The sequence below is a fragment of the Olea europaea genome, unplaced genomic scaffold (genome assembly GCF_002742605.1).
Source record: "Olea europaea var. sylvestris unplaced genomic scaffold, O_europaea_v1 scaffold622, whole genome shotgun sequence".
NCBI classification, from domain to species: Eukaryota; Viridiplantae; Streptophyta; class Magnoliopsida; order Lamiales; family Oleaceae; genus Olea; species Olea europaea.
This window is the reverse complement of record NW_019264576.1, coordinates 463759-477635: the sequence shown is the minus strand read 5'-3', so window position 1 is coordinate 477635 and position 13877 is coordinate 463759. Positions and strand designations below refer to the sequence as shown.

The window sequence follows — 13877 nt, the reverse complement described above, 5'->3', positions numbered from 1 at the left end:
GGGTGTTTTAATTTATCAATTTTGATTAGATCAAAATAATATTTCACGTCGTTAGGCATCGTGGTCGGGAACCTAATGGGTCACACACAAAAGAGAATTGGAAGATTGCAAATTGCCAATTGATTAATTTAACAATCGTTGGATAAATTAATTAATTGGATTTGTTATTTATATTTTCGAATTAATTAATTGGATTAATTAATTCACGGACCGGGTTTAATTAATTGGATTAATTAATTATTGGGCCGGACCGGGCCGAGCCTATTTGGGTTTATATAAATACATAACTAGGGTTTGAGGTTCATTAAGGTTTTCATTATTCTTGCTAGCACAAGAGAAAACCCTAGAGGCTGCAATCAAATTCTCTGTGTGGATCACCGTTGGAGGCTGGACAATTGGACAGCTGTGGTGGCGAATCAAAGTTGTGGAACGAAAAGAAAAGCAAAAGGATTGCAGATCTGGAAAAGGTACAATCTTATCACAATTCCTAACCAAACACAATGAGATCTATTGGATGGGAATCGAAATATATTTTAAATTCCGCTGTGCATGTATAAGTAGATTCCCAACAATTATTGCTCAAGTGTTCTAGTCCAGAAACTGCCGTTGAGGACTAGTTGATTTACAATCCAATCACTAGGCAATCGAGGAAAATAGCGCTATACAGCGATGAAAAGAATGCAGGTACAACTGTTCTGGGACTTAGCTTAGCCTTCGATCCTTCAGAATCACCCTATTATAAGGTTGTTTGCCTGAGGACTACGGAATATTCGATGTATTCGTATCAGATTGAAGTGTATGATTCCAAGACTTGCACATGGAACCGCTGGGGGGATTTTGTGCTTCCATATGACACGAAATTCTGCAATGGGGTTTACTGGAAAAATTGCATTTATTGGATTAGACCGACTGGAGAATTGTTTCACTTTAATCGCCAATATGGCACTCTTGAAAAGCGAACTGGTGCTCTCCCCGGTTCCATCAGGGCATATTTGGCAGGAAGCGAGACTTTCCTCACAGAATCAAATGGCCATCTGCACATGATGCTTTTGCTGTCTGAAGCGAAATTTTTATCGGTTTGGGAGATGCGGATGGACAAACATGGTTGGTTTCTCAAGTACAGTGTCGATCTGATTACAATTCCAGCTGCATTTGCTGTGATCAGCGGTAAAGCGGTTAGTGTTCTGGATATCATTAGAGGAGAGTGTGAAAATGATTCCACCCTGGTGTTCCATGTGTCGGGCAAGATTATGGCTTACAGGTTTTGTACCAAGAGTTTTGAGGTGCTTGTAGACTTGCGAACAGAGGAATTTTACCAACCGGGTTCATTGCAATTTGGATGTTCTGATGCTTACCAATTCATCGAGACGCTAGCACCCGTCTGAGATTGATGCCCGTAGTTGAATTAGTTGTATGAATTCTCTAGGGAGGATTATTCTTTTCAATTCTGAGAATAGGTGCATAATCTCCTTGATCCTCCTGTAAATTGCCAAGTTTGAATTTTATTTATTTAGCAGTGTTTGGTTTGATAAATCTATGTTGGTTGTGAGAGATTTGTAATTGAATCGTTCATTAACTGATGCCTTAACCAAATGAGGATTTGAAATCTCTATTCAAGCATACTGGAGAATGAGGTCAGGCAGCAATAGCATTAGATAGACAGTGATGAAGAGCAGAAATTTGATATATTTTCATTTTTAAATCGAACTAATCTTTCGTTCAATAACGTCACCCAAAACAGCAGGGGAAATGAAAAATCGAATACAATCAACCTAATTATAGACAATTGGGGACGCAGTAGCAAATGAAGCAAGATTATAGGTCACACTCTTCCCCTTGTGGGGAATAGAATGACACGGACGAACGCATACTTCTGACATGTTAGAAATCTTTGACGCCGGTTCGCCACTAACGCGAACCAACGATGATAACTTCAGCTCAACTGACAAACCACAGCAACAAAATCGAGGAACCATTGTCTTTTTTGAGATGAAAAAAGCTTGAATTGAGTGAAAAGTTCTAACGAAGGTACATAGAGAGGGACAAATCCTCAATTAACTGCAAATGCATGGTCCAAAAATACTAAAAAATTCATTGAAAAAAATATTATTTAGACCCGATTCAAGTATATTAGAAAGAAACTAAAACACAAATTTTTAAAAATTATTTATAACCCTATACCGAATATCTCGATATAAATAATGAGATACCTCAAACAAGGTTCATTTAACAACATTTATGAATTTTCAAGAAGCTAAAATAGCAAAATATAAAAAATCATAATAATAAAATAAAATAAGTTAGTAGTGAGAGTATCTCGTAGTCCATTACAAGGAAAAGAAAAAAAAAAAAAAACTAATATGAATTAAAACATAAAAAATTAATTGATATCAAAATTGAATGTGACGAATAATATTGTCTTTACGAAAACTACGTTTTAATTCCATTTAGTGCTGTCGAAGTCAATTCACAATCACTATGGGCAGACTCCTAGACGAAACAGAATGTATTTTATTTATTTTTATTGGTAAATAATTTATATTGATCAAAATTTTTGAGTCTCGCTTAATAGTCCATTTTATGAATAAAATACAATTTAATTCTAGAGCGAGAATTTTCATAAAATATCTTTTTCCCCTTTTAATTAGTTAGTGCGCGTTACATTTACTTTTTTCGGACTGTTTTCAATTTTTCAAAACACACAAAGCACGTTTGATCTATTATTTTTGAAATACATTCTAAAAATAAGTTAAAATATATAACATAAAATTCAGAACCATTTTTTAACTCAAAACACGTCAAACTAAATTAAGCGTGTGTTTGAACCACATTATTTTGATTTTTTAAAAAAGAATATGATTCGAACATGGCCTGAACTCAAATTAAGCCCTTGTCTGAGCCTCATTTTTTTTAAAAGCGTTCTTAAGCCCTCGTTTGGTTCTATTCTTTCTAAATTTTAATGGTTGGAATAATATTTTTTGAAAAATGTGTAGTTGAAAAAGAATAAAATTTTTTTGATTTACGTGTAATATTATTTCATGAAAGATTGTGTGCTTAAAAAAAAAAGAGAGAAAAAATAAGGATGAGAATGGGACCAAACGAGATCTAAATAATATTTTGACATTATTTCAATCACATATTTTCTTAATAAAATAATATTATATACAAATTCTATTTTTTTTAAAAATTAATTACACATTTCGTCTCAATACATTTGTTTTTCGTGGGCTCAGGAGGCTAAAACTTTAAACAATTAGCCTCTTCTCACTCAACCTAATCAATTCCTCTCCTCTCACGAGTCGCCTTCTGCCAACAAGCCCATCCGGCGACGTCCTCGCTGCGGCAACATCCTCCACTCCGACGACGTCCTCCAATCCGGCGAGCAGGTACCTAATTTTCTCTCTCTGAACCAAATAATCAAATTTGTAAACAACGATTTATGTTGAAGTTTCTCCACGTCTTGAACCAATTGCAAGAACTCAGAAAATTTCATATTCTCAAAGGGTTATCAGTTAAATCTACATTTTTTCTTCACCAAACCTTGCCTGTTATACTCAGCTAATAGATTCGTGAAAGGGGTGCTCGGATTTCACTATGTCTTAAGCTAACTTTTTATCTGATAAGGAATTTTCGACTATCGATTAGCCCCTTAATCATGGACCAAAGTGCTCCTCACTAAGCATATTATTTGGCCAATTCAAAAATTCAATACGTAAGATCACTAAAAGAAAAATTTTGCCAGAAAAACGTTACTTATTTGTTCATAAGTTTAGAATATAGAAAAATGGAACAGAGAGTCATTAATGTACACCATTAATATATGGATTCAGTTTAGACAATTGAGGTATGGACCCAGTTAATATGTTATTATTGTAATTTGCTAGGTATCTATGTGCTATAGCATTTAAATTTAAAAAAAAAAATGGAGAGGAAAGTTACTAGTTAAATATATTTGAAAGAACCTTGTAATTATGCTCTGAAAAGCTCTGCTTGGATCGGCTGTTCTCATTGTATTTTGATTCAGGTCATGGCCTTGTTGAATTCTGAAGGAATAGTTGCTGTCAGTAGACTTGTTCCTCTAATCTGTTTGCCATCTGAAGATTTCTATATTTCAAAGTTAGTGTCTTCTATTATAGAAGATCTCACAAGTCTAGTATCTTGAACTATATGCTTAAGCCCACTTTTTCATACTATGGTCAGTTCTAGCAACTTTTTCACTTACATGATACTGGTTTTAATCAGTCTTTCATTTATACCTCCCTATTTTCAATTGCAAAGCCATTATTGGTGTGATGATCCATTTGACTGTGCTGTTTGTTTGTGTGAATTTAAGGCAGAAGATAAGCTTAGGCTTCTGCCTAAGTGTAGCCATCCATTCATATGGAGTTCTCCTCTCTTTGTAGAGAAATTTTGCTTCCTGACTTTTCACCGAATGGTAATTGCTCCCCCTATGATCCATGTTCATGAATATGGGGGAATAGAGCAGCTATAGAAGTTTGAGAAATGTGTGGTATGATTTGTCTGTGTCTTCCCGACTTTTCCCTTGTGGTCCATTTTATTTTCCATTTTGCTATTCAGTTTATTAATGTGGTTTATTTTTTTCACTATTGTAAATAAACAAGACTGGGTGCAATACATTTAGGAATGAGGGAAGTTAGCACTTTAAGCAATGCTTCTACTCAATCAGTTTATTATTTTGTTTTTGTAGCAGGAAAAAATAGTAAATTCACCAACTTTAAAATGTATATTACTTGATAATATATTAGCATGAAATTGTTATATTTACTAAAAGATCAAATTAATTGAATAAATGTGATAAAACAATTTCTAAAATTTTCTAACCAAACGCATTTTCTAGTTTTTTGTTTTGAGTGGCTATTTTTCAGAATGACAAATCAAACACGTTTATTGAGATCTTGATATGGTCCCTCAAAACAGAAAATTGAAAATAAATTCAAAACTGAAAACTGAAACGCAAACCAAATGCACCCTTAATAATTATCTGCTATTTTTGTTCTTGAATTGCTTTATCTACCCCTTTTCATTTTTTATTTCTGGGGGTAAAATTAACTATCCTTATCAGTACAAATTAACGGCTTATTGCCGTAGACCATTTCAGTTGAGCAATCCTCTTGCAAGTTGTGGTTCTGAATCAGTACATTTTTTGATTGTTCGATTTTTATTTTTTTTTATTTTTTTGTGTTGAATAATAACCTACTTTTTGGTTTGATTGAATTGGATGAGTAAAGGGGCTCCAGAAAGTTGAAAGTCAAATCAAGCAATACACCACTTTCTCGTGGAGCAGATTAATTGTTTCATAAAATGTTTAAATGGGACTGACTGCTTTTTATCTATTTGTATACATATTTGTGGACCCAAAGTTCACGAGACATTCTTTTTATACCAATTGCTAATATAATTTATCATTTCTTCATCTGCATTTTATGTGAGCTATATTCATTTTGCTTGACCCACAACTTTGGTTTGCTGGTGCATATGGAACTTGGTGCTAATCATAGTTGTCAAATAGGCAAATTGCGTATAAACAAGGTGGATTACAATGTGTTTGGATAGCAATGGCCAGGGGAGGGGTGAGGTGGGGGTGGGAATTCAGTGAAATTGGACGGAAAATATAGGAAAGGTCAATTTATCTCTGTGTTTAATCACTTGGGGAAGCGTTTCTTGTACTTTGATGGTGGAGCTTTTCTCATTGGTTATTCTTAGTCTTGCTTATGTCCAGGGTTGGGTGAGCAATTTCATATAATAACAAAAATCACACCCATTATAATTAATATGTCAAATGGTTGTTAGTTCCTTTCATGAATGGTTGTATTTTAGATGAAAATGACAATTCAGGGTTGGGTTTATCGTACTTTTTTACTAGTTGTTTAAAACCTTATTTTGCTTAAAAATAATCTGAGTTCACTAGTTCTTATTTGTTGAGGTGATATTTACTGGGGAAGTTTCTGATTTGCTAATGCAATGTAGAATCCAATAGCACAAGCCCAGTTTTTAATTGAGGGACCTGTGAGGAACAGGGACATCTGCCTGTCTTCTTCATACTTTCTCTATCAACTAAGGGTTGATTAGAGCATCACATATGTCAAGTGACTAAGGTCTTCGGAGGTTCAAAGATTTGGGAATTTCCAAGTGACTATAAATTGAAGTAGAGATGTGGTTACGCAGTTTGAAATCCCTCCCGTGTTTTGAACCTTTTACAAAATTCTTGAGATCACCATGGCTTCTCCAAGCCTGTTCTTGTTCAGATATTTCTTACAAGAAAACAAAACTAGCACCATTACAGGTATTCCCCCTGCTTCTGCTTTCTCTCTTCCCCTCGACATCTGTCCGTGCATGCACGTCATGTATGCAATTAATTTATTGAATTTTTATAAAATGTAATTTGATTTCCTCTATAATGTTGCAGGAGCGAAGGATGATAGACCGGTTCAGGTTATGGGCTAAAGGAGGTGATGGAGGCAATGGTTGTTGCAGCTTTCGTCGTAGCCGTCATGATCGCCGCGGTACACCTGATGGTGGGTTTCACTGACTAGTAATTGCTGGATATTATTTGAAGTTTCCCTGCTTTTAGATTTTCAGTGACTTGGCAATTTTTCTGTAGTCACTTGGTTTTAGTCATTTTGTCTAATTTATTCTCAATAAGATGCACATTGAGTTGAATCATTTTTCATCTTTCTTGTAGAATTTAAGTTCAAGAGCACGTGAATTATTGATATTGCAAAGTTGTGCTATCATTGAATGGTTATAGACAACAGAAAAATTATACTAACAAGGAAGAAGCTTCTCTTGCTTTTTCTTGATATCAGATTGAGCTTAAAAACCTGAAAGGATTAATACCTACAAGTGATTATAGTTTCTCTCTTCCCAATAGCGTCTTCCTGATTATTTGAATAATGAAAGATAACGGATAAAAACGAGTTCAATTTGCTACTGTCGACTTTCATGATTTCCTTCCTGATTTTGATATGACCTAACACAGGTGGGAATGGTGGAAGAGGTGGCGACGTAGTCCTAGAATGCTCTGCAACAGTTTGGGACTTCAGCGGTCTCCAACATCATATTGTATGTTACCTGTTACCACATTCATTGCATTATGATTGTCTTCCCACTTCTTCTACCTTGGTAGCGTGTGTATGAGGACATTTATGTGTTGGCTTTCTGCTGTGAAAATCTTTTATTAATAGTACTTCTGAAATGGCCCAGAATGCAAGGAGAGGGGGAAATGGGGCTCCGAAAAATATGATAGGAAGCCGAGGAGCTGATAAGGTTATATTTATGTATCAGTTCGTCTTGTTAGGTTTCAGCTTCTATCTTTAGTAGCTTATAAATTAAGGAAGAATGCCTTAGACTGACAGAAAACTTGTTTGTGTGTATATGATAGGTTGTTGTGGTACCTGTTGGTACTGTAATTCATCTTTTAGAAGGTGAAATTCCTTCTTTAGTTGAGAAGAAATCTTCTGGATCCTTGGACCCCTGGGACATTCCTGGTACATTTGATTTTGATTCATGTGATTATTCCCAACAGTCTCCTCCTACTGACAGAATCGTGAAGGAGGAGAAAATAGACAGTACTAGTGATGGCTCAGCTACTTCATATAAACAAAACGTCAAAGAATCAGCTCGTACTTCACCAATTGAAGTTTTTACTCAGTTCTCACCTTCCAGAGATGAATCCAGGACTCAACATAAAGCTCATGATTTTTCGAAGGAACAAAGCTGTAGTGACTTGGAGGATTGGGCCAGTAACAGTAATGCATCTGGAACAGAATGTGAAGAAGATGTGGAGGAGACAGAACTTGTAGAAATTAATGTTGCAGAGTTAACAGAGCCTGGCCAACAAATAATAGTTGCCCGTGGAGGGAATGGTGGCATGGGCAATGTGCGTTCTGCAAAATGTTCTAAGATGCACAAGGATGACAACTTAAATGTTGAAGTTTCTGATGACAATGACTTTGCATCACTTAATATTGGTTTGCCTGGTTCTGAAGCTGTCTTTCTGTTAGAACTGAAGAGTATCGCAGATGTTGGACTTGTAGGTATTCCAAATGCTGGTAAAAGTACTCTTCTTGGGGCTATATCAAGGGCTAAACCTACAGTAGGTCATTACGCCTTCACAACCTTACGGCCTAACTTGGGGAACTTAAATTATGACGATATTTCCATTACTGTGGCCGACATTCCAGGGCTTATACGAGGAGCTCATAAAAATCGTGGCCTTGGACATGCTTTTTTGCGTCATATAGAACGCACTAAAGTTTTAGCTTATGTGGTAGACTTGGCTGCGGCCCTAGATGGTAGAAAAGGTATTCCGCCATGGGAACAACTAAAAGATTTGATAATGGAATTAGAGTCCTATCATGATGGTTTGTCCGAACGACCATCATTAGTAGTGGCAAACAAAATTGACGAGGCAGGGACGGAAGAAGTTTATGAAGAATTAAGACAAAGGGTGCCTGGCGTTCTTATTTTTCCGATTTGTGCTGTTCTCGAAGAAGGAATACCAGAGTTAAAAGCTGGTTTGAAGATGCTTGTGAATGGAGAAGAGACATCCAGATTAAACTTAGACGGTATAATGACCGACTAGGTGGCCGATATTCCTGGAGTTTAGTGACTATAACCGTCTCTAGCAGTCAGGGATTACACTCGGAACCAGTTCATTTATGTCATTTTCATCAATGTATCAGGATGTCAGAAACTCGGACAACCTCTGGTTACTATTTTATTCTCACTGTGGCATTCATAAATGTCGTTAGTAAGATTAGGATAATTTTTATACATAAAATTCTGGCTGGCTTGGGTCGCAGGCCTCTATGGTTAACCTCACCACTGCCTGCGCCTGGATGTAGAGGTGGGTCCATACACGACACAACTTGTGATAAACCAATAGGCCGTTCCCGCCTAGGCCACATATTGATATCCCTACTTAGCTTTCCAGGTGAGTGCCTGAGAGGCATTTTTATCTTGAGGGTAAAACATGTACAGCCCAATACTTGATTTCTCTCCTGTTTTGCTTTTGGGCGTCAAACAGATTGAAGTTATAGTTCCAGTTGAAGAAAACAAATCCTTTGGAACATCTGAAAGGAGATCATATTATTGTGATTTAATGAGTTAATGACTTCTTTCATAACACCCTAATGGCTCTGTTGGCGGGGCTTTTGAGCTATGGAGTTGCTTTCTTATTTATTTGGAGAATTTTTTGAAAGTGCTTCTTCCAGTTGAAAGAGTTTATAAGGATGCTGATCGGTGGCTTATTGAGGAAGCTCTTTTACAAAAAATAGAATCAAAAGTCTTGTCAAATGGGCTTTAAAGAAGACTTTGCCTTTTGGCTTATATCTATGATTGTGTCGAATGTTGTTCGTACAAGATGGAAAACCAAGGCTTCAATGGATCTCAATCAATTAGGAGGTTCATTTTATTCTCTTTTCGTTGGAATAGAGGTGTAAAATGGTCTGGATATATGGCTGGCACGTATTTTCTATTTAAAAAGAAGCTCAGCACAACCTGACCGGACTAAAACAATTTTTTGACATATCATTCTTGTGCTTGCTTTGTTGATTTCTTTAACTTTTGCAAGTGAATTGGAAGAAAATGAAACAAAAATAACATTTCCAACCTTCTCCCGTGTAAGAAAACACATGTTAGTCTACATTTGCTTCTTTCGGTCGTTAATTTAGCTCTCGTTTGACCCTTATTAAATTTCATTTCATTTTTCTCTCTCTTATTTTTAGTCATACAATTTTCTATAAAATAATATTACAAGTAAATAAAAAAATTTCCTTCTTTTTCAATAACTCGTTTTTCAAAAAAATACTATTTAACCCATTTTTATTTCAAAAAATAGGGGCCAAACTGGGGGTCACTGTGCTGGCTCTCTCATCTAATTGTTACAACAATTTAATATATATGCACGTGGATTTCCTTCACGTTTTATGGAAATTAGATTAAAAAGTTAAGTGAACAAAGACCTCGGTCCTACTCTTCCAAGAAGTTGTGATTTTTAAAATTAATTAAGATTGTCTATATGAATGTTTTTTTTTGACTGTTTTGTTCGATCCCACGTTATGAACAAAGTCGAATCTTTTGCAGCCTTCCATCTTCTAATATTTCCAAATGCATATAAATTTTTATCATAGGTGAGATTTAGGCCTCGTTAGATTCTCATTTTAATCAAAATACATTTGTCTCTTTGTTCTTTTTAACCACACATTCTTCATTAGGATAATATTACATGCACGTAAAAAAAAATTCCTTATTTTTCATCTACACATTTTCCATCAATCTATTATTCTAAAGTTCACTTTTCCGTAAAAATGGGTGTCAAACGCCCTCTCATATACGCATCTAGCTAGAAGTGTAAAAGGGTCGAGGATCTTTCCTCCAATCTGTGGCTTGGCTAGGTTGCATACCTAACTCGAACTCAAAAGACTTGTGTATATTACAACATTGAATATTGCATAGAAAAATTTTCTATGCATTTTGGCATATTTTTCTATGCATTTTGGCATTGTTATAAAATTCAGGGAATATAATTTGAAATGACTCGACTGCTCCATTTTGTACTTTTCACCATTCGCCATTAACAGTCTATTCTATCATTTGTAGCAAACAATAAAATTTTACATGAGGCTATTAGGGGGTGGGGGCCTGATAACTTATTGCCTATAATATGAAATTATTATTTCTGAATTAATAATACAATCAAAAGAAAATTAACATGGGATGCAAGTTTCAATTTGAGGACAGCAAAATAAAGAGCTCCACGTGATCCTTTCAAGAGAAACAGAAGAAGATGGAAATAATTAAACTTCCCCTTATCATTTGGAGGGATCCACCTTAGACTTTTTACTCAGGTGAGTAAGACCCTGTATTTAAACCCGTCACAAACTCTTGTCACTACAGACACAGAGAGGAAGAAATGGGAAGGCCTCCTTGCTGCGATAAAGTTGGTATCAAGAAAGGACCATGGACTCCAGAGGAAGATATAGTATTAGTTTCCTATATCCAAGAACATGGTCCGGGAAATTGGCGATCAGTACCTACCAACACTGGTATCTTTGAATCTTGAATCTTCGATCTTTAGATTTTCCTATCAAGATTTGTTCATGTATAGAAAGACAGTTTAGTTGAATTATATGTGTGATTTTGATCTTGTTACACATTGTGATGGATCAAAGTTCTTTGCTTGTTCAGGTTTGTTGAGGTGCAGCAAGAGTTGCAGGCTTAGATGGACTAATTACTTGAGACCTGGAATCAAGAGGGGAAACTTCACTCCACATGAAGAGGGGATGATAATCCATCTTCAAGCCTTATTGGGAAACAAGTAATGTTTAAAATCTTCGAAACCATCTCACTTGTCCTTGATATTTTCCTACCATCTGAGACCATTTCCTTAATAGTTTGATTGTGTAATTAGCGCGCAATTCTTCTTTTCTTAGACGTAAAAGTTACACAAGTTGTTTTTTCCCTTTTGGTGTTGTTCATCATTGTCTAGTAGTATTGTGTTTTGGACAGATGGGCAGCTATAGCTTCATACCTTCCACAAAGAACAGATAATGATATCAAGAACTATTGGAACACTCATCTCAAGAAAAAGATCAAGAAACTTCAATCAGGTTTTGATACGCAATTGGCATCCGATTTACCAAATTATCGATTTCTGTCCACAAGTTATAACGAAAGGGGTGTCAACAGTAGCAGCCAGAATGATTCATCAAGCGACGTCAAGTTAACCGAAAATTCTAATTCAATATATGCCTCAAGCGCAGAGAATATATCCCGATTACTAAAAGGATGGATGTCATCTCCCAAGATTGGTTCTCAAAACAATCCCACTGCTGAATGTTGTGAGGGTACTACTGCTACTGCAGAATCAGTTCATTACTATAGATTGAGGGTTGATCAGCAAGAGGGAAATAAAGTAATTCCAAGGGATGAATTTGAATCCATTTTGTCTTTTGATCAAAGCAGAAATGGATTAGTCCGTGACAAGTCTTGTGATTCTAGTCAAAGGGGCTCTGAGATAAGTGGAAATGATGAAGAAAAAGTTAAGTTAGATGTGCATGAGCTGAAGCCAAAGATGGAAAATAATCCTCCTCTGTCATTTCTTGAGAATTGGCTTCTGGATGAATCTGCAAATCATGAAGTTGAAGAAGTTATGGGACTCCCACCAATATACTAGCTCATTTTCAGTTAAAATAAGCACCTAATTTGCTAGATGAGTCACTTATTCTATGAAGAAAATATGATCCAAAAATGAGGGGATCAGTCTTTGAATCTTGTTCTAGGGAACCAAAAAGTTGGATCTCTCTACTGCTTCCTTTTCGAAATCTGTAACTTCTATTTTCTGTTGATGGACTTTGAAGGTCTCTTTTCATCAATCCATCTTTACTTTTGCCATCTTTAATTATCTGTTAATATATTTTAAGTTCAGACTTAAACCACTTCGTTTAAAAGTTTACCATCATTCTCTCATTCATAGTAAATTTTACAAATTTTCGCCGGTTTTGCTCCAAAAACTTGCATAGTGAAGGATTTCTCACTAAGCACAAGTAGTTACATAGAAAAATTTATTTATTTTTACCTTAACACAGTTTCTCATCCTGATACTTAAATTAACTCGTTAAAGATGAATGGCTTTAAATTGAAGAGAGAAACATAAAATAAAATTTAAAGGCCTTGATAAAAGGTTGCATCAACTGATAAGAGCATATAGTTGACGTTTACTACGCATTTATAATGCCAATCAAACTCGAATTTCACGCCATTGTAGCCACAATGTCTTTTGCCGACGAATGGAGATGGTGACACGCCATTAAATTGAAGAAAAACAATACTCAAATGTCAAATTTGGTTTGCAATTTCGAACAGCATAATTTATTCTTTAGTATTATTCAATATTATGCACGAAACATGAAATAAATTGATAGCCATTGAAAGAGACTATATCATATGCTGGAACTGTCACAGCCATCTTGTCCTGTTTATATATGTAACGGGCTCAACATGCATGTGCTTACACATAAGACACTATGCAACATTGAGCATGTAAGTTACTAGTCGCAAAAATTTGAGTCGAGTCATATCACAAATTAGGTGGCTCATAATTTCGTATATGGGGACTAGTTGATAGAGCAAAGGAGATAGACTTATAGACTCGAACACGTAGCGAAATCAGCTATATATCCCATTGGACTATCAGGACACAAATAAGTTGGGGGCAAGGACTCGACCCCGGCAGTAGGGTACAATATTGTAAGATACTTTCGGGATTACGGTTCTATATAAAACAACTTTATTCAACCTTTTTCCTTTTCAAAATTAGTGGATTATTTGAGTCGTACAGAAGTGGACATTAGGCACGTAGCCGAATCACTTACATTTCCATATGTCGAAATTATTGTTCTTGTTTTCTGATATTATTGTTCTTCTTCTTTTCAATTTTATACAATATTGGATAAGTAGTACTCGATTGAATCATATTTTTTAGCACTTAAAGTTTAATTCTTTCTATACAATTCATTTTACTAAACCTATCTTAAAAACGCGTTATGATTTTTACGATGAGAACATGAAAGGATATTGGACAGTACAGTGTCACGGAAGTCTTGCTACTGAAAATGGTAAATATTACTTGTTTCTTCACATTTGATCTGACTTAAGAGGGAATTGCATGTGAATTCTTTTGCTTTTCGGTATGGAAACTTGAATGCTGGATCAAGTAATTATAGGAAATTGCTTACGTTTTAATCAATTAAGCTCCAAGTACAGAAATTTTTTGACAAAATTGATACCGACACTGACCTGGACAAACTTGATTGGCCTTTTTCCTTTTCAAATCTTCCAATGTTGTTATATCA

General features: G+C 35.5%; 3 protein-coding genes across 5 annotated transcripts in view; all 3 read left to right on the top strand.

Annotated features, from left to right (window-relative positions):
• Window positions 1-1385, top strand: part of LOC111389805 (F-box protein At5g07610-like) — a 9156-nt gene extending 7771 nt beyond the window's left edge. Inside the window, exon 2 of the mRNA XM_023014783.1 lies at window positions 641-1385. Coding sequence (XP_022870551.1) covers window positions 641-1385 — 745 coding nt within the window. The remainder of the gene's footprint in view (window positions 1-640) is intronic.
• Window positions 1386-3290: 1905 nt separating this feature from the next.
• Window positions 3291-9248, top strand: LOC111389783 (probable GTP-binding protein OBGM, mitochondrial). 3 transcript variants are annotated; one of them, XR_002701794.1, is made up of 7 exons: window positions 3324-3386; window positions 6005-6304; window positions 6428-6536; window positions 7001-7083; window positions 7225-7287; window positions 7403-8731; window positions 8868-9248. XR_002701794.1 is itself a non-coding variant. In XM_023014752.1 (6 exons), the coding sequence occupies exons 2-6, from the start codon at window positions 6173-6175 to the stop codon at window positions 8603-8605; spliced, it is 1590 nt and encodes a 529-aa protein (XP_022870520.1). In that variant the 5' UTR covers window positions 3291-3386; window positions 5989-6172; the 3' UTR covers window positions 8606-9248. The 3 variants fall into 3 exon arrangements, 2 of the variants coding, with proteins under 2 accessions (XP_022870520.1, XP_022870519.1); XM_023014752.1 differs by having other exon boundaries at window positions 3291-3386; window positions 5989-6304; window positions 7403-9248; XM_023014751.1 differs by having other exon boundaries at window positions 7403-9248.
• Window positions 9249-10564: 1316 nt separating this feature from the next.
• Window positions 10565-12424, top strand: LOC111389796 (myb-related protein 306-like). The gene is made up of 3 exons (XM_023014770.1): window positions 10565-11069; window positions 11212-11341; window positions 11533-12424. Exons 1-3 carry the CDS (start codon window positions 10937-10939, stop codon window positions 12197-12199), a joined length of 930 nt encoding a protein of 309 aa, XP_022870538.1. The 5' UTR covers window positions 10565-10936; the 3' UTR covers window positions 12200-12424.
• Window positions 12425-13877: the final 1453 nt, after the last annotated feature.

Bases quoted from the DNA above. Each gene is read 5' to 3' on its own strand.
- LOC111389796 (XM_023014770.1), top strand. From the start codon at position 10,937: ATGGGAAGGCCTCCTTGCTGCGATAAAGTTGGTATCAAGAAAGGACCA. The intron at 11,070-11,211 runs GTATCTTTGAAT...TTGCTTGTTCAG, and splicing joins ATCAGTACCTACCAACACTG to GTTTGTTGAGGTGCAGCAAG. The intron at 11,342-11,532 runs GTAATGTTTAAA...TGTTTTGGACAG, and splicing joins CAAGCCTTATTGGGAAACAA to ATGGGCAGCTATAGCTTCAT.
- LOC111389783 (XM_023014752.1), top strand. From the start codon at position 6,173: ATGTGGTTACGCAGTTTGAAATCCCTCCCGTGTTTTGAACCTTTTACA. The intron at 6,305-6,427 runs GTATTCCCCCTG...ATAATGTTGCAG, and splicing joins CAAAACTAGCACCATTACAG to GAGCGAAGGATGATAGACCG. The intron at 7,084-7,224 runs GTATGTTACCTG...GAAATGGCCCAG, and splicing joins GCGGTCTCCAACATCATATT to AATGCAAGGAGAGGGGGAAA.